We start from the raw sequence: 21044 nt of genomic DNA on the forward strand, positions 1-21044 counted from the left end.
TCTACAACAGCAATCCATGCTTTGGTTAAAAGGTGGCAGGTAGTCTAGCGGTTAAGGGCATTGTATCCGAGAGGTTGCTGGTCCTAAGCACCACTAGGTAAATAAAATCTGCCTGTGCCCATGAGCAAGGTCCTTAATCCTAATTGCTCCTGTAAGTCACTAGCATGTGGAAACAGTGCCAGGGAAACCAAAGCATGAATTGCTGTCATACCTTGTCCATAGACTGCTAACACGGCAAGGAAACCAATGTGTAATTTAGGTGAACTATTCCTTTAAGACAGACTGATAGCATAGCTAGCCATAGCTAGCATTCACTGGTAGAAGTAACTTTTGTGTGTAATGGAGTCGACTGGTGACTATGAATATATATATATATATAATATATAATATAATATATATATATAATATATAATATAATATATAATATAATATATAATATATATATATATATATATAATATAATATAATATATATATAATATAATATATATATAATATAATATAATATATATATAATATAATATATATATATGGGGAAAGATTGCTTCCGTACCCGGCTTCTGTGATTTTAGTTGAAAACGTCACTTCCCCATCTGGAGCTATACTCGCTGTCTTTTTTGTTGACAATAACATCAGTAAGGTACAAGTGGGGGAATCAGAGCACAATAATGATAGACAAGTTTTCCACCTGTAATTACCAGTTGGAGGGTCATTCAACTAGATTCTTCCCAGTTGTATGTGGTATATAATACCACATTCCTACTTGGTTATGAACGCAGGATGAGGTTAGTAACAACTGGGGTTAGAGCGAAAACATACAGGAGGGAAGCACTTCAGGAAAAGGGTTGGAGAACCCTGCTTTAATCCATTCTCTTGTTCTATTAGTATTCATCCAGTTGTCTTTCACACACCTATAGTGCATTCGGAAAGTTTTCAGACCACTTGACTTTTTCCACATTTTGTTACATTATAGCCTTATAACATGTATTAAATACATTTGGTTCCTCATCAATCTACACACAATACCCTATAATGACAAAGCAAAAACAGGTTTTTAGAAAATGTATTGAACAATTACATAACTATTCAGACCTTTTGCTATGAGACTCGAAATTGAGGTCAGGGGTATCCTGTTTCCATTGATCATCCTTGAGATGTTTCTACAACTTCATTGGAGTCCACCTGTGGTAAATTGATTGGACATAATTTGGAAAGGCACACACCTGTCTATAGAAGGTCGCACAGATGACAGTGCATGTCAACAAAAACCAAGCCATGAGGTCGAAGAAATTGTCCGTAGAGCTCCGAGACCGGATTGTGTCGAGGCACAGATCTGGGGAAGGGTAACAAAAAAGTGTCTGCCGCCTTGTAGATCAAATAAACAGCAAACCTGGATTCAAAAAGGGCAGGCTGCAGCATTGAAGGTCCCCAAGAACACAGTGGCCTCTATCATTCTTAAATGGAAGAAGTTTGGAACCACCAAGACTCTTCCTAGAGCTGGCCGCTCAGCCAAACTGAGCAATTGGTGGAGAAGGGCCTTGGTCAAGGAGGTGATCATGAACCTGATGCTCACGTTGACAGAGCTCTAGAGTTCCTCTGTCTAGATGGGAGAAACGTCCATTATGATAACCATCTCTGCAGCACTCCATCAATCAGGCCTTTATGGTAGAGTGGCCAGACAGAAGCCACTCCTTAGTAAAAGGCACCCAAAGACTCAGACCATGAGAAACAAGATTCTCTGGTCTGATGAAACCAAGATTGGTCATGTCCAAAGGAAACCTGGCACCATCCCAACGGTGAAGCGTGGTGGTGGCAGCATCATGCTGTGGGGATGTTTTACAGTGGCAGGGACTGGTAGACTAGTCAGGATCGAGGCAAAGATGAACGGAACAAAGTACAGAGATCCTTGATGAAAACCAGCTCCAGAGTACTCAGGACCACAGACTGGGGTGACGGTTCACCTTCCAACAGGACTACGACCCTAAGCACACAGCCAAGACAACACAGGAATGGCTTCTGTTCAAGTCTCTGAATGCCCTTGAGTGGCCCAGAGAAACTCCCCAAGTACAGGAGTTAGACAAATCATGCCCAATCAATTGAATTTACCCCAAGTGGACTCCAATGAAGTTGTAGAAACATCTCAAGGATGATCAATAGAAACAAGATGCACCTGAGCTCTCATAGCAAAGGGTCTGAATACTTATGTAAATAAGGTATTTCTGTTTTTAGTTCTTTATACATTTATGAAAATTTAAAATAATAACTTTTTTTGCTTTGTCTTTATCCATTTTAGAATAAGGCTGTAACGTAACAACACGTGGAAAAAGTCAAGGGGTCTGAACTTTTCGAAGGCACTGTATACCTTGAATTTTACAAAAACTAAAGATTACATGAAATCAGTCATGATTGGCTTGATTTAGTTACACAATTTCGATATGGACAATTCAGGGATATTTGGTTTTGTCTTCTTGATCAGAAATAACCATAGTTAATAAGACAATGTAATTAATGGACAATATAATTTGGAAATTAAAAAGTAATGAGTACACCAGCATTTTTCATTCATATTAGCCAGAGTTTCCCAAACTTGGTCCTGGGGCCCCCCTGGGTGCACATTTAGGTTTTTCCCAAGCGCTACACAGCTGATTCAAATAACCAACTCATCATCAAGCTTTGATTATTTGAATCAGCTGTGTAGTGCTAGGGCAAAAATTAAAACATGCACCTTGGACCGCGTTTGAAAAACCCTGATATAACCTGTACGATTTATTGCCACAGTATAATTTTTAAACAAGAAAATGCTTTATTTTAGTTGCACTGAATGATTGTGAAATAGTTCAATAACCCCTTAGTCTGCTCGGTTTCCAGGTTTTATTTCTACCGAAGATAATAAATAGCCTGTCTTGGAAAATGTTTGAATAAAGCGAGGCTAAGTTAACACTGACGTCACATGTAGCCCGGCTTTTAGAGAACAGTACATTTTGGAAGCAATTAAGATCAGCTGTGCGGATGATCTTAGTGTGTATTGATAGTTTAATGAGAGATAAAATAGTGGCCAACAGTGGATGCAATAGGCCCATATTGTTCATTTCCACCCCCATATGATCTCAGGTAGACTGTATATCTTATAGAGGAGGCCTGTGGGGAGTGATGAGAGACTGTGTCTGGTATAGAAGGTTGTTAGTAGGAGAACAGTGCAAGACAGAGTCAGTATCAGACTAGAGGAGGCTCTGGTTCTGCTCTCTGGTTGTGGCGGCATCCTGGTCCTGAAGGGCTGGGCTACACGCTCCCACTGGGTGAGGATGGCCTGTCGGGCTCCGTCCCACTGTCCTGGCCCTCTCAGACGGTACTGGTACGGGGTGCAGGGCCCCAGTAACACACGCAGCCCCACACCAGGCTCCCTCAACAGGAGCCCTAGGAGATTAGGACCAACCCCCAACTCCTCTGCCATGGAGTCCATGTAGGGGATATGGTCCACCTGGAGAGGGTGACGCTCCAAACAGGCAAACCTGGAGGGAGAATGAGGGTATACACACGCAGGTGTTTTGAAAGTGCTTATACCTAATTTAAAAAAAAATGTTTACCTATTGGCAAACAAATTACAGTATGTGAGTGTAATAACACGTGGATGTTGTCCCACCTGTTTTGCAAAGGGCTGGTATCTCTCTTTACGTCCTGCAGCATGGCTTCTTGTGAGGGCAGTGTTAGTAACCCTGGAGCAAGAAATCATGTATTTCACACATTACTATTGACACAAACCTCAAATCTTCCATCGCTCGCATTTAAATACACTTGGCTACCCAACTTCAGACACAGAGCTCTGGGATGAATCAGGAAAAGGGGAGTTAGTGAGGGAGTTGTTATTTATTTATTTTTATTTCACCTTTATTTAATCAGGTAAGCCAGTTGAGAACAAGTTCTCATTTACAACTGCAACTTGGCCAAGATAAAGCAAAGCAGTGTGACACAACACAGTTACACATGGAATAAACAAACATACAGTCAATAACACAAAAGAAAAGTCTATATACAGTGTGTGCAAATAAAGTAAGATTAGGGAGGTAAGGCAATAAATAGGCCGTAGTGGCGAAATAATTAAAATTTCACGAAAACACTGTGTTGATAGATTTGCAGAAGATGAATGTGCAATTAGAGATATTGAGGTGCAAAGGAGAACAAAAACCAAATATAAATATACAAAATAATATGGGGATGAGGTAGTTGGATGGGCTATGTACTGGTGCAATGATCTGTAAGCTGTTCTGATAGCTGATGTTTAAAGTTAGTGAGGGAGATATGAGTCTCCAGCTTTAGTGATTTTTGCAATTCTTTCCAGTCATTGGCAGCAGAGAAATGGAGGTTTGGGGGTGACCAGTGAAATATACCTGCTGGAGTGCACACTACGGGTGGGTGCTGCTATGGTAACCAGTGAGCTGAGATAAGGCGAGAACCTAGCAAGAACTTATAGATGACCTGGAGCCAGTGGATTTGACAACGAATATGAAGTGAGGGCCAGCCAACGAAAGCATACAGGTCGCAGTTAGTTGTTACCTTTAAAGACCTGGGTGGCCCAGCGGGCCTGCATCTCAGCCAGGGGGTTGATGGCTCCCAGGTTACAGATGAAGCCCACTACAGCCAGACTGGGCCGAGCCAGCCCCGGGGGGAACACATGACGGTACAGACACAGGCGGTGACCACCATTAGTCAGCAGACCCGAAGGCAGGAAAGGAAAGTCGTAGTTGTAGCCAGTGGCAAACACCACAACATCCACCTAGGGTAGAGGGGATAAGGGAAGAGAGAGTGTGTGTGTGTGTCTTCACCTTTTCCACGACACTCCCATCCTCAAACACCACACTGGAGCCTTTGATCTCCCTGATGTTAGGTTTGACCAGAACACGACCAGAGATGATTCGACCAGGTAGATCATCATTCACCACTGGGATCTGAGCAAAGAACCTAAAATAGATGGATGGATCAATCAATCGGTCAGTAAGTCAGTCAGATATGTAGAGATTTTACCTGTGTTTTGGTTGTAGGCCGTACAGTCTGTGGTCGAAGGTTCTGTTCAGTTTCTTCTCCATCATCATGGTAATCCAGGTAGGGAAGAGCTTCTGCCCACCAGGTCACCTGGCAGTCCCCCCGCCCCCACCCTGCTGACCACCCATGCCCCTTTCCGTGTGCTAAGGTACACCTGTAGACCAGGAGAGAAAGGGTTAATGATCTTTGGCAGAGATGGCCAACTCTATTCCTGTTCATGCTAGCTAGTAGTTTTTCATACTTCCGTCAGGGTTTCTTCAAAGACGGGACAATCTCAACTTGGCTACGCCATTTCCTGGTTGCTAAAATTCTAATAGTTTGCCTAATTTCTCTTTATGTGACAAAACAAGTAACGATAGTGTAGCTCAGGTATTCCCAAACTGGGGTACCCCCAGGGGTACGCGCAATGCAGTCCGGGGTATGCCAAATAAAAACGTGATTCAAATTTAGTGTTCAGCGAAATAACAACACATTGTCAAATACAGGTAGCCTAGTCAAATAATTAACATCCAATCACATTAACCGTTACTCTCTCGCGGGAATTCCACTAACGGTCCGTAATGGATAAAAAGCAAGGCCCGCGTCCATAGAGACACATACTAGCTCTACTGGTAGTACTGCTACTACCTGCAGTACTACACCTGCACCTGTCGGCGACACAAGTTGTTCTGCTTCCACGAGCACATCCAATGCTTGCATCAGTAATTATATATTTGTTGTAGCAGAGCTGGTTAGGCTGTTTTCATGTTATCCAGGGCGTTGGTGACTAACTGTGCTGCTGGCAACAATTTAAGAACTTTTTGTTTTGCCGACGTTTACTGACACCGGTCATGTTCAATGGGTGTTGGGCGTTCATAAATTCATCAGTTATTTTGTGCGAGAGTGCTCTGAAATCGGAGTAGATACGCAGAATTAACTATGTCCATTGAATAGCACGACTATACCACTTAGCTAAGAATGATGTGAATAATCAAGTCAATAAACGTTGGGTAGTTAGTTAGATAGCAAATAGTTAATATACTGCCTGGCAAGTTCAATGTAATAGTTGCCAACAAACATTAGGTAACTCTCTAACATACCAGTACATACTGCTGTAATGCGGTGCGGTACGTAACTTATTTGAAAAGTCATTACTTTATTACATTGCTCAATATTTTCTTAACATTTGTCACAATTAGTTAAAGCATTGAATTTGTATTTGCTCTCGTCGGACTTCCGCAATTTTCTTCCAATCTGAAAAGTTATGAAGCCACGCCCCTTTTCAGAAGAATTGTATTATGGGCCCTAAAGCACAACAGTGTCCACTGCATGTATACTTCGTATTTTGCCAAATTTAGTATGACATCCGGGAACTTTTGGCACGATAACTATATCCATACAATGACAAAAACAAACAAAAAAAGTTTTATTAACAACAAATCAATACATAAAGCACATGCGGGAACACAAGCGTACATACAGTGCCTTGCGAAAGTATTCGGCCCCCTTGAACTTTGAGACCTTTTGCCAAATTTCTGGTTTCAAACATAAAGATATTAAACTGTATTTTTTTGTGAAGAATCAACAACAAGTGGGACACAATCATGAAGTGGAACGACATTTATTGGATATTTCAAACTTTTTTAACAAATCAAAAACTGAAAAATTGGGCGTGCAAAATTATTCAGCCCCCTTAAGTTAATACTTTGTAGCGCCACCTTTTGCTGCGATTACAGCTGTAAGTTGCTTGGGGTATGTCTCTATCAGTTTTGCACATCGAGAGACTGACATTTTTTCTCATTCCTCCTTGCAAAACAGCTCGAGCTCAGTGAGGTTGGATGGAGAGCATTTGTGAACAGCAGTTTTCAGTTCTTTCCACAGATTCTCAATTGGATTCAGGTCTGGACTTTGACTTGGCCATTCTAACACCTGGATATGTTTATTTTTGAACCAATCCATTGTAGATTTGCTTTATGTTTTGGATCATTGTCTTGTTGGAAGACAAATCTCCGTCCCAGTCTCAGGTCTTTTGCAGACTCCATCAGGTTTTCTTCCAGAATGGTCCTGTATTTGGCTCCATCCATCTTCCCATCAATTTTAACCATCTTCCCTGTCCCTGCTGAAGAAATACAGGCCCAAACCATGATGCTGCCACCACCATGTTTGACAGTGGGTATGGTGTGTTCAGGGTGATGAGCTGTGTTGCTTTTACGCCAAACATAACGTTTTGCATTGTTGCCAAAAAGTTCAATTTTGGTTTCATCTGACCAGAGCACCTTCTTCCACATGTTTGGTGTGTCTCCCAGGTGGCTTGTGGCAAACTTTAAACAACACTTTTTATGGATATCTTTAAGAAATGGCTTTCTTCTTGCCACTCTTCCATAAAGGCCAGATTTGTGCAATATACGACTGATTGTTGTCCTATGGACAGTCTCCCACCTCAGCTGTAGATCTCTGCAGTTCATCCAGAGTGATCATGGGCCTCTTGGCTGCATCTCTGATCAGTCTTCTCCTTGTATGAGCTGAACGTTTAGAGGGACGGCCAGGTCTTGGTAGATTTGCAGTGGTCTGATACTCCTTGCATTTCAATATTATCGCTTGCACAGTGCTCCTTGGGATGTTTAAAGCTTGGGAAATCTTTTTGTATCCAAATCCGGCTTTAAACTTCTTCACAACAGTATCTCGGACCTGCCTGGTGTGTTCCTTGTTCTTCATGATGCTCTCTGCGCTTTTAACGGACCTCCGAGACTATCAGAGTGCAGGTGCATTTATACGGAGACTTGATTACACACAGGTGGATTGTATTTATCATCATTAGTCATTTAGGTCAACATTGGATCATTCAGAGATCCTCACTGAACTTCTGGAGAGAGTCTGCTGCACTGAAAGTAAAGGGGCTGAATAATTTTGCACGCCCAATTTTTCAGTTTTTGATTTGTTAAAAAAGTTTGAAAATCCAATAAATGTCGTTCCACTTCGTGATTGTGTCCCACTTGTTGTTGATTCTTCACAAAGAAATACAGTTTTATATCTTTATGTTTAAAGCCTGAAATGTGGCAAAAGGTCGCAAAGTTCAAGGGGGCCGAATACTTTCGCAAGGCACTGTAGATTCCAAACAATGGACAATCGAGCTAGGGGGTACAATATCACATTACAATTACACAAAGACCTTAAGGGACATGCATATACTTACAATTCTAACAGCTTTTTTGTTAGTAGAGCATTTAACCGTCTTAATATACAGTTCAATTTCTTTTTGTAGGGTACGAAAAATTTACATTTGTGTATATGAAATTTGGCCAAAAGAATAATGAAATCAATTGCATAAAAATGTTTCAGCTTATTTCTATTGTATGTAAAGAATCCAAACAGTACATCTCTCCACAATAGTATAAAATCTTCATACAAGTGTTCAATTATAAACCTACTGATATTGCTACTACAAATAAGCATACTATATACTCAATTCACATCATAAATAGTATGGTTAAGTGTGAGTATTCGAACACAGCTATAGAGAAGGGGTCCTTATGGTATAGCTGACCCTGCTCATTCCTGATTCATTTTAGGCAAATCTGACGGAGTTGACCAATCCTTTGGACACATTTTTTAGGATTCAATAATATTTTAAGCCACAGAGGGCTATTTCAAGAAACTACACAATATCCCATTTTCAGTTAATATTATTGGCATAATTATTATTTTTTTAAACACTTTTTTTTGAGAGTTTGAAATTGGGATCCTTTGCGCTGAATAAGAGCATTTATGGGCATAGTGCTGACATGAAAATTAATCATATTTAAATACCCAAAACAATTACTTTCCCTTATACAATTATACTAAATTGAATGTTTAAGTTCAAATAAAGCAAAAAAATACAGATATTTTTACTATTAAAATGACGTTTCCCTGCCGGCCATGGATTGTCCCAATTTTCAAGAAACCCTGCGCTGCATAATATCTGGAAGAATCAGAGGATTTCCCACTCACCTGCTCCGCTACTCTGCTGGCATCCACAGCGATGTCACCTCCAGAATTCCCAATCCCAACCACCACCACCCTCTTCCCCTGCAGCCCCTCAGCACTGAGGTATTCCCAACTGTGAAAGTACCTGCCCTCAAACTCTTCTATACCTGGGAGGATCAGATAATCAAATTATAAATAATGATACTTGTGGTAATTGATTGATGATGATGATTGAGCATGATATTCAAATTATACTTTGTGAGAGCAATGAATGGGATATACAGTGCCTTCAAAAAGTATTCATACCCTTTGACGTTTTCCACATTTTGTTATGTTACAGCCTGAATTTGAAATGCATTAAAGTAATATGTTGTGTCACTCACCTCACCTCCACAATGTCAAAGTGGAATTATATTTGTAGAAATTTTTACAAATGAATAAAAAATGAAAATCTGAAATTTCTGTATTGACTACCTCATCTCTGTACCCCACACATACAATTAACACAGGTACAAACACAAAGATCAAGAAGGTTTTCCAATGGTTCGTAAAGAAGGGCACCTAGTGGTAGATTAAAAAAAGAGCATAGAATATCCCTTAGAGCATGGTGAAGTTATTAATTACTCTTTGGGTGGTGTATCAATACATCCAATTTACCCATGACTCCATGGAAAATAGTGGCAGTTGTTACTGAGTGAAGTATCCTGGCTAAATAAATTAAATGAGTCACTGCAAGATACAGGCATATCATGTTATGGGTGTGCTTGTCATCAACAAGGACCAGGCAGTGTTTTAGGATAAAAAGAAACAGAATAGAGCTGAGCTCAGGCAAAATCAGAGGAACACCTGGTTCACTCTTCTTCCCAATAGACCCTGGGGGACAAATTCACCTTTCAGCAGGACAACAAAGCCAAATATACACTGCACTTAACTTACCAAGATGACATTGAAAGTTTTTGAGTGACCTAGTTACAGTTTTTACTTAAATTGGCTTGAAAATCTATGGCAAGACTTGAAAATGGCTGTCGAGCAATGATCAACAACCAAGTTGACGGGAGTGTGAACACTTATTTCTGAGATATAGATATTTCTGTATTTCATTTTCAATAAATTTGCATTTATAAAAACATGTTTTCACTTATAAATTATGGGCTATTGTGTGTAGATCGCTGAGAAAAAAATCTATTTAATCCATTTTGATTTGAGCCTGTAACAGAACAAAATGTGGAAAAAGTCAATGAGTATGAATACTTTCTGAAGGCACTGTGCACATGATGTATGTGTGCATGATGAGAATAGGATTTAAGTCTATATATCTCCAGTGATAGTAGCATATAAATGGGAAATAATCAAATACACAATGACAATGGGGACTATGATAGGGATAGTGAATTTAAAGTTACCTGGGAAGTCATTGAGAGGCAAGTGTGGTTGTGTAAAGTGACCGGTGCAGACCATCACAGCATCAAAGACCTGAATCTCCCTCTGACCTTCTCTCCTCTCTGTCTCCACCTCCCACTGGCCTGACACTGGGAAGTCTGGCCTCTGACGCACACTCACCACAGTGGTCTGACACATGCAGGCACGCACGCACACACACTTTAAATGAATCACTATTTACCGTCGAAAGGGATCCTAACATAAGATGTGACTGAATAAACATCCACTTCCTTCCTTCATGCCCTCTGACCTGGAAGTAGATGTGCTTGAAGAGGTCAAAGGTCTGAGCGTAAAGTCGTAGGTAGCTCAGCAGCTGGGGGTGGTGCATGTTGTTGGGCAGGTGAGCAGGAGGAGGGAAATCGCTGAATGACATCATCTCCTTGGAGCTGTTGATGATGACAGACTGGTAGATGTTGGCCCTTCCTGGGTCTGGATGCTCCTAAAGGACAAGGACAGACTGAGGATAAGCACTAATAGGCCCAATACATTAGATATTGGAACAAAGCCAGGGTAATTTATACTGGATAAACGTTAGATATTGAAAGAGAGCCGGTGTCATTTAAATATGGATCTCCAGCAGTAGCGGACACACACTCTCCCAGTGACTGAGATGTTCTCCCTGTATCTTCTTACTGAGACGAACACTCTTATCCACTATACTGGTTAATCAGGCACCAGGTTCCTCAGCAGCTCCCTCACCTTGAACCTCCAAAGTCCCCCGATGTCATCACTGCCCTCGAAACAGGTGGGCTCCAGACCCTCATCCAGACAGCTCTTGATGCTGGTCAGACCTGAGGGACCCGCCCCGATCACTGCTACTGTACACACCATGATGGAACTACAGAGAGAGAGAGAGAGAGAGAGAGAGATGGTTAGTACCAATGAAAGTGCCATTGGAATAACTACAACCAATAACGAATACATAAGTTACAATATCACTCTCACTTCTGTCCACGCACACCATCACACAGGTCCACTTGTGACGAGATTGAGGAACCATGGCCTGTACAGGCAGGGGAGGGTCGTGGTCAGACCAAATCGGCGTCTGATTGGTTATTGGGGAGTGGCAGTGTCTCAGGGGGATGGTCATGAAAATGTTCAGTTCGGTGCCAAAGTCTTGACCCCTTGACTATAGGCCATGGTGGGGGGAAGGGCATTGGAGTGAGGTGGGGATGAGAGAAGCACAGCACCACTGGAAGTGGAATTGTCAATGCTTTCTAATTAGTTGTATTTTAACCATGTTGTTATATTTTAACTGTGAAACAGAGCAACAGGGAAAAAAAACTTAAAACAGTCATTTGCTTTTCTCTGAAGGCTCTGATTGGCTTTTCAACCCATACACAATTTTCAATCAATAAATGATTGGCTTAGAGACCTACAGCTATTTAAGTGGGTTTGAGTAAATCTGTACTATAACTGTACATTCATCTCACCCCTTTAACCTTCATCTGAGAGAATGTATACCTTAACATATAGTTTATCTACAGAGAGAAGCAGCAGTTATGTGAATGTGAACTTTGGGCTATTTTCTTTTCTAGCGTCTGTCCTGGTCTCCACTCCTTGAGGGCATGAGGCAGCGGGAGGTTAAGGTGCAGTCTCTATTGCACTCCACACTGCCCTCTCCCACCTGGACAAGAGGAACACCTGTGTGAAAATATTGTTTATTGACAACAGCTCAGCTTTCAACATCATAGTGCCCTCCAAGCTCATCACTAAGCTAAGCACCCTGGGACTGAACACCTCCCTCTGCAACTGGTTCCTGGACTGCATGACGGGCCACCCGTAAGTGGTGAGAAGTAGGCAACAACACATCCGTCACGCTGACCCTCAACACAGGGCCTCCTCACGGGTGCATGCTTGGTCCCCTCCTTTACTCCCTGTTCACACACGACTCCAACACTATTATTAAGTTTTTTGACGACGATGAGACCTGGCAGTGTGGTGCCAGGACAGCAACCTCTCCCTCAATGTCAGCAAAACAAAGGAGCTGATCGTGGACTACAGGAAACGGAGGGCTGAGCACGCCCCCATTCATGACTTGTGTTTGTTAGTGACAGAGACATGGTTGTTGCATTCAATCGCTTTCAATGGCCTTCACCAAGTGAGGGCCTACGTGAATATGTTTTTATTCAAATTAAACTCTTTATGACATAACAAATACCTTACGGTCTTACGTTGACAGTCTAGTTTTACTCAAGCACACTGGGCCCGGTTTCCCAAAAGCATCTTAAGGCTACGTTCATCTTTAGAACCTTCATAGGAGCATCATTACATCTCTGAGCTGTTTCCCCAAATCATTGTTACTAACATTGCACTTGAAAATGCTTGTTATTTACCAACTGCCTCAGACCACTTGAACAGCTTAGTGTGTTATTAGATACGTTTGTTCTCTACCGAGTCATTTTATACACAGAAGATATCTGCTAAACAAATAATCAACATGTTTATCTGTCTCTCTGTGACTTCTGGTAGCTTCACAATGAAGCTCACTACAAATAGAAAGTTGCCAACGTCTTTGCAATTGTTATTTTTTTTAATGAAAACCGAGATGACTTCATTAAAAGAGAAATAGCCAGCCCTAAAGTATTGTCACGCCTACTCCCGCTCCGGGGCTCGACGTCACCGGTCTACTAACCACCGGCCCTGGCAACCATCATTAAGCACACCTGAACATCATTATTTCCATGATTAATCTCCCTTTATTTAGCCCTCAGTAGCCATCAGTCAATAGTTAATATTGTTTTTATTCACGCTCTGTACGCTTCTCATGTTTTGTTTCTCTGCTTTTGTCATTATTAAACTCACCTTCTGCACCTGCTTCCTGACTCCCGGCATATACAGTACCAGTCAAAAGTTTGGACACTCCTCCTCATTCAATAGTTTTTTTTGTATTTTCTACATTGTAGAATAATAGTGAAGACATCAAAACTATGAAATAACACATAATGGATCATGTAGTAACCAAAAAAACTGTTACACATATCAAAATATATTTTATTTTTGAGGTTCTAGCCACTCTTTGCCTTGATGACAGCTTTGCGCACTCTTGGCATTCTCTCAACCAGCTTCAACTGAAAAGCTTTTCCAACAGTCTTGAAGGATATGCTGAGCACTTGTTGGCTGCTTTTCCTTCACTCTGCAGTCCAATTCATCCCAAACCGTCTCAATTGGGTTGAGATCGGGTGATTGTGGAGGTCAGGTCATCTGATGCAGCACTCCATCACTCTCTGTCATGGTCAAATAGCCCTTACACAGACTGGAGGTGTGTTGGGTCATTGTCCTGTTGAAAAACAAATGATAGTCCAGCTAAGCCCAAACCAGATGGGATGGCGTATCGCTGCAGAATGCTGTGGTAGCCATGCTGGTTAAGTGTGCCTTGAATTCTAAATAAATCACAGAGTGTCATCAGCAAAGCACCCTCACACAACTTCCATGCTTCATGGTGGTAACCACACATGCGTAGATAATCCGTTCACCTACTCTGCGCTTCACAAAGACACGGTTGGAACCAAAAATCTCACATTTGAACTCCTCAGACCAAAGGACAGATTTCCACCAGTCTAATGTCCATTGCTCGTGTTATTCTTATTGGTGTCCTTTAGTAGTGGTTTCTTTGCAGCAATTCGACCATGAAGGCCTGATTCATGCAGTCTCTGAACAGTTGATGTTGAGATGTGTCTGTTACTTGAACTCTGTGAAGCATTTATTTGGGCTACAATCTGAGGTGCAGTTAACTCTAATGAACTTATCCTCTGCAGCAGAGGTAACTCTGCATCTTCCTTTCCTGTGGGGGTCGACATGAGAGCCAGTTTCATGATAGCACTTGATGGTTTTTGCAACTACACTTGAAGAAATGTTCAAAGTTATTGAAATTTTCCGGATTGACTGACCTTCATGTCCTAAAATAATGATGGAGTGTCATTTCTCTTTGCTTATTTGAGCTGTTCTTGCCTTAATATGGACTTGGTCTTTTACCAGATAGAGCTTTCTTCTGTATACCACCCCTACCTTGTCACAACACAACTGATTGGCTCAAATGTATTAAGAAGGAAATTAATTCCACAAATTAACTTTTAACAAGGGACACCTGTTAATTGAAATGCCTTCCAGGTGACTACCTCATACTGCTGGTTGAGAGAATGCCAAGTGTGCAAAGCTGTCATCAAGGCAAAGGGTGGCTACTTTGAAGAATCTCAAATATAAAATAGATTTTGATTTGTTTAACAATTGTTTGGTTACTACATTATTCCATATATGTTATTTCATAGTTTGTGTCTTCAGTATTATTCTACAATGTAGAAAATAGTAAGAATAAAGAAAAACCCTGGAATGAGTAGGTGTGTCCACACTTTTGATTGGTACTGTACGTAACAAGTATAGGCTGCATAGGCCTACGCTGTATAATTCAATAATATTGAAATCAATTTCATGTTCATTCCATTTAGTTATTATTTAGCTAATTGTAGGCTACTGTCTGTAATTTTGACTCATATATTTCATAATGTGTAACAATGCAATTATGTGCCAAATCTTGATTCAGTGCATCATTACAGGGTAAGCATTAGAATAACCTCCCTCAGTATTTGCAGCCATAGGTGATGATATCTGTGATGATATCTGTGATGATATCTTTAAAGGAGCTGATCCATCATCAGTATTGTGGAATAATTATAATGTTCATTCTTTGGAGTCTAAGATGTTGGGGGGAGGGAGGAGGCAGTCCTAAACTGACATTATTGTTTTAAGACAGTCATACCATGGATCCTTTAGCTATTTGATTTGGAATTTTATGACCCCTTTAGGTATAAAATGTGTTATTTAAAAAAAAATATTTGTTAAAACATTGATTTTGGCCTTTACTACTTAAGCCCATAGAAATGCATTTAATAACACATTTATAAATGGCAAAAAGGACAGTCAAAACAATGTATCATAAGAAACAAGGTTTTGAAGTGTCTGTCCTAAATCTAGGAGATATATTTTTTTTTAAATCAGGAAATATACATTTTTGACACATATTACTTCTTCATACCCCTTTCTTCATAGTTGTATTATTATTATTTTTAAACGGTACCGGTTACCTTCAGAGGAGTCCTGTGACACGTGGGGTTCTAGAGACAAAGGGAGAACACCATTTTGTTCGTGAGAATCTACCCTTTCCACAGTGCTGTCACAGTACTTTTGTAGCCCTAACATTATGAACGCTACCAAACAGAAGTTGGCACGTCGACGGTACTGACTTCAGAGGACTCTCCTGACACTTGTGGAGGTCGTATAGCAAAACAGAGACCACCATCATGTTCGCCAGTCTCTATTTCCATAGTAATGTAGATCAACCGTTTGGGCGCTACAGACATTTGCATGAGAAGACCGATTGATTCCGTACAATTGTACAATTGATTGAGATGCACAATGCAAATGTGCAATGTGGTGTTTTGGGAAACGCATGTTACATATTTGTACGTTGTAGCAAAGATGCATCCTTAAAAACACTGATAAGCCTAAATTCCATTGGCATTGGGAAACTCTTGGTTTGCATCAGGCATGCACGTCACATTATGCTGGCTTGCAAGTGATGTGCTATTCCTATTGGAATTACAGCCAGAGTGAGGATATTCAACAATTGGAACTTTTAATCACAAACAAACTGCATTTGGAATGGCTGCTAAGGTAGGAAGGATTGGTAAATGAGACCATCTAAACTGGAACAACCATCTCAGTAACAGGTGCAATAAGTCCAACTACTAACATTGGATGGAAACATTAGACAATTGTATGTTATTGTACGTTTGTGTAGCATAAAATCAATCAATGTAGATGTAAAGCACAGACTTTGAAACAAACAAAAAGATCTACCTGAAATAGATCATAACGGTTATTACCACCAACACATGGGTTCTTATACACCACTAAGAGTTCATTAACTCTTGAATCAACTCTAGAAATGTTATAATGAACATTCATCACTAGGTAACACTGGCCAATTTGTTGTGTACAAATATTCCCATTTACAGTCAGGTCAAAAATTATTGGCAAAGATGAGCAAAATGCTTCAGTTTTCCCGATGTCAAACTCACTACTAGTGTGAGCGACCAAAGAGCATTTGACCTTAGCACTGCCTTTGGCCACGCACACCAGTGGCAGGTTTGGTGTCAAAAAACTGAAGCATATGCTGAAAAGTACCTCATACCCACTGTAAGAAGATCCCTCCCAATGTGTTCTCCAATCGCATGACTAGAGTATTTAAAACAGGGGTGCCAAGAATTTTTACACCTGTGTCTTTGAGATTTGTATTACTTATTAAACAAAATCTCTTTCTCTGAGCAATTGTATTAATATAAAAGAATAATCCCCAATTTTTTGGAGCACACAATATACCTCAGTATTTATATTATTTATTGTCTAGTCTTTTTTACTCATCTTTATCAAGGGTGGCAATCATTTTGGACCTGACTGCAGGTACAGTTTAAAACATCTTTTAAAACATATAAAATTACTTAAACCTCTGATGTTGAAGTTAAACACTGAGATACACTAATCCCTAATGCTCGGTCACTATGTACAAAATGTGAAAAAATACAATGAAAACACATATTCAGATTCAGAAGGTGCCCTTGTCCTACATACAGACAGACAGGGATATGACACAGGAAGTTGCTAACAGGAGGACGGCTGATAATAATGTCTGGAACGAAGCGAATGATGTCTTAGATTCCATTACACTTATTTTCCGCTCCAGCCATTGGACTAGCCCTTCCTCCCTAATTAAGGTGCCACTAACCCCCTGTGGGATAGGATTATGCTGCCAAGAGAGAAGGGGGAGATAGAGGGAGAGAGAAGGCCAACGGAAACAAAAGCTGTTTTGCAGACAGACCAGAGATACTGGAGACTGTCGGTGTAAACCGAAGAGAACATGGCACAGAGCCAAAACAACACACATTTACTGGAAATCTTATATGGCAACTCAACTAGCAGTCTTTCAATCTTCTCGGTGTAACAGTTTGTATATTAGACCATTCCTCCATACAGAATCTTTCCAGATCCTTGATATCCTTCCTAAGCACTTATGGACTGCCCTCTTCAATTCAAAACACAGGTTTTCAATGGGGTTCAAGTAAGGAGACTGAGATCACCATTGCAAAATGTTGATTTTGTGGTCAATTAACCATTTCTAAAATGTCCTGGTACTTGTTAAAGTTCATGACACCGTTGACCTTACTGCCCCCCAGGATCAGTGGAAGCAAAATAACAACATAACATCAAAGATCCATCGCCATATCTTACAGCTAGCAGTCTTTCAATCTTCTCGGTGTAAGTTTGTATAATAGGACAATTTAGAGTACAATGCAGTTCTCATCCCTATATTGTGGTATGCTTTCAGAGCCATATCTCTCTCCGTCTACGCAGTCTTAATCTACACAGGAAGCCTGTCTCACCCCTACAGCTCTTAGCAACCAGGTTGAATCTACTAATAAACAACATACTTTTCCAGAATATTTAAAAGGGAGAGTTGCTCACCCAATGCTCTTGTTTGATTAGTCTTCAAGAGCAAGAAACACAATGGACAACAGAAATAACTTTGTCAAACAGTAAACATTGATTAAGAAGTTGTGCTTACCTCTCTATTCCAGTAGACAAAAGGGTGGAAATGAGCCAAAATACAAACCCCGGAGCTTCTTGCCTCTCAACCCCTCCCCCAAATCCTCCAGCTCTGTCACTCAAACCAGCACTGAATGGATCATTTCACCAGCCGTGTGGTCAACTGTGTGAGACTGATTAGTCAGAGTGAATCAAGTCAAGAGATGAGACAAACCCCGAACCTCATCACACACTGTTTTACATATCCTTTGTCGCTGTTTAAATGCCAAAGACATATCTTTCTAAACTGCAGCAATGCCTCCTTCAGTAGGATGTTGCTTTGGTTGAACGTTGAACAGGTACAGACAGAGGCTGGACATAGCTTCAAGAGTACAAACTAGAGGGTAAAGGCTAACAACTATGAAGGATGGTTTAATGTTATTTATTTTCATTTAACTTTTATTTAAGCAGGGATTACCATTAATCTCAAATGTATCTTTCTCAAGGGAGCCCTGCATGACAAGATCAGCAGCAATTACACAAAAATGTTAGACACAGATAATACAATCAAGGGAGCACAAGAAACACACAGATTGGCAGTGGAAGGTGAATAATAATAACTAGAAAAGTACATTTCCTGAAGAAAATGTGTGCGCTTGCTAGCTTGTCTTGAAGTATTGAACGGTCCAAGAGTTACTATTGGTTATTTATGCTAATTTAGGCCGATTTTAATAGTCATAATTTATCAAGTATGAAAATGTTAAAGTTTTGTTCATGTTTGTAGCGGAAATGGTTAAAGAGCAGTTTCATTTCAATTGTCTACCACTGTGTTCTTAAATTTGGAATAATACTGTGAAATTGTGAAAATTATGATAATGCCCTTTTAGTGAAAGAGCTGATTGAAAAATAAATTAGTTAATAGACCAATATGAAAGAGCGTTACAAACCTCTCTGCCAATAACAGCTACTTCAGTTTTCCCCTCCCCACTGAGACCACTCCCAGACAGTCCTAGCAAAATTCTAGCTGTTTTTGTTTCTTTTTGACCATTTTCATTTACAACAATCACAGTAAGGTACTTAATTGTTACCCAGAAATAATTTGATACTGAGATAAAACGAAAAAGGCATCCTTGGACCCTTAAAAGGATGGGGAAATTAAATAATCTATGAATGTGTGACGTGTTTCCATCATCCTGAAATTGGTTTTGGTGTTTCTTGCTTGAATGCTTAGAAAGCAGTGTTACTGTGAATATCTACCTCTCATAGAAACCACTGACTGTAATGTAAATTATGCACATTTTAAATGATTATGGGGCGGCAGGGTAGCCTACTGGTTAGAGCGTTGGACTAGTAACCGAAAGGTTGCAAGTTCGAATCCCAGAGCTGACAAGGTACAAATCTGTCATTCTGCCCCTGAACAGGCAGTTAACCCACTGTTCCCAGGCCGTCATTGACAATAAGAATTTGTTCTTAACTGACCTGCCTGGTTAAATAAAGGTAAAAAAAAATAAAAAATATAGGTCAAAAAGTATATACAGTAACAAAATGTAGTATGTAAACAATCTAAATTGGGTCAGTCTGCACATGCATATTTTATTTTTATATTTATTTCAATGTTGGTTTGGAGTTGATGGTGGTTCAAGACTAGTAGTGTGTCCATATTTATGATTTTTAACATTAAAGTCTATGGCCCCTTGATTGCCATTCAAATGCATTGTGGTTGATTTTAAATGTTGATGTAGTTAAATTATATATGGTCATTTCCATGAAAAAGGACTCATGAGCACCAACATGTGAAGTTCACAGGAGCATATCAAATTGATTGTCAAATGAAAGCTAAGAGTCTATATTTTTGGGAAATTAAGGCATTTCTATGTTAAAAATTAGACATAAGTAATGGCCTTGATTTCTGGTCAAAAAGATGGAAAAGGGGTCTTAGAAAATATCTACCAGAAAAAGTCTTAAAAGGTATTAGAAATACATCAAAACACAATAATGTTGAAGTAAAGACCCCTGACAACTAATAAACACATTTAGTTTGAGAAATTATTTGCCTATAAGTTTAAGAAACATTGCTTTGTGCCTTGTAATTCCATTACCAAAACCCTACATATCTATAAGATTTTTTTTATTTTCTCTCCCTCATGAGTTCACGGAAATAACAAGTAATGGTAGACCTACCAATTAGTAAATCGTGTTTTTACTGTTTGTTACCAAATCGGTCAGTCCACAGATGTCGTTTTTTGGGCTGGTCCAGAACGGCGTGGATTTTAATTACCACAAACGTAGATTTTTGGTCCAGTAAATACCGGCCTTAATTTGGCCCAAACATAGACATCCATGATCGGTGACCTGTTAATTGAAATGCATTCCAGGTGATTACCTCATGATGCTGTTTGAGAGAATGCCAAGAGTGTGCAAAGCTGTCATCAAGGCAAAGGGTGCCTACTTTGAAGAATCTCAAATACAAAATATATTTGGATTTGTTTAACACTTTTTTTGTTTCTTCATGATTCCATATGTGTTATTTCATAGTTTTGATGTCTTCACTATTATTCTACAATGTAGAAATAATAAAAATAAAGAAAAGCCTTTGAATGAGTAGGTGTGTCCAAATTCTTGACTGGTGCTGTATATATACAATCAACAAGATAAAAGCTAGACAATCAGGCCCTCATTCATTTAAAAAAAAAAAATATTTGAGCATAAGAAAACAGCATTAGCCATGTCAAAATACTTAGAACTGTAGGAAATTAGCTTAAAGACTGCAATTTTTTCGCTCAGCATGGTAAAATGCATAGAATTGCAGGACATTGGCTTTAAAACGGCTAAATGTTCTTTCAGCTCCATTACAGGATATGTGGAATTGCAGGAGATTAGCTTTGAGAATGCAACTTTTTCTCTCCGCTGCAAGGATGATATTGTTGACTTATTCTTTGGTCTGTGTATATTTTTTCACCACTCAACGCTTATGGTGGGTCGCTACTCAAAAGACACCTCAATTGGTGGGTCACAAAGCAAAAAAACTCCCGCAGTAGAGTATAG

General features: G+C 40.0%; 1 protein-coding gene across 1 annotated transcript in view; it reads right to left on the bottom strand.

Annotated features, from left to right (window-relative positions):
- Positions 1 to 1178: 1178 nt before the first annotated feature.
- Positions 1179 to 21044, bottom strand: part of LOC135556358 (uncharacterized) — a 31543-nt gene continuing 11677 nt past the window's right edge. The window contains 10 exon segments of the mRNA XM_064989500.1: positions 1179 to 3508; positions 3640 to 3712; positions 4551 to 4770; positions 4820 to 4955; positions 5019 to 5112; positions 5115 to 5190; positions 9006 to 9148; positions 10385 to 10550; positions 10672 to 10860; positions 11121 to 11259. Of these exon segments, the coding sequence (XP_064845572.1) occupies positions 3085 to 3508; positions 3640 to 3712; positions 4551 to 4770; positions 4820 to 4955; positions 5019 to 5112; positions 5115 to 5190; positions 9006 to 9148; positions 10385 to 10550; positions 10672 to 10860; positions 11121 to 11259 (1660 nt within the window). The 3' untranslated portion in view covers positions 1179 to 3084.

The sequence above is a fragment of the Oncorhynchus masou genome, chromosome 15, assembly GCF_036934945.1.
Source record: "Oncorhynchus masou masou isolate Uvic2021 chromosome 15, UVic_Omas_1.1, whole genome shotgun sequence".
Classification (NCBI taxonomy): Eukaryota; Metazoa; Chordata; class Actinopteri; order Salmoniformes; family Salmonidae; genus Oncorhynchus; species Oncorhynchus masou.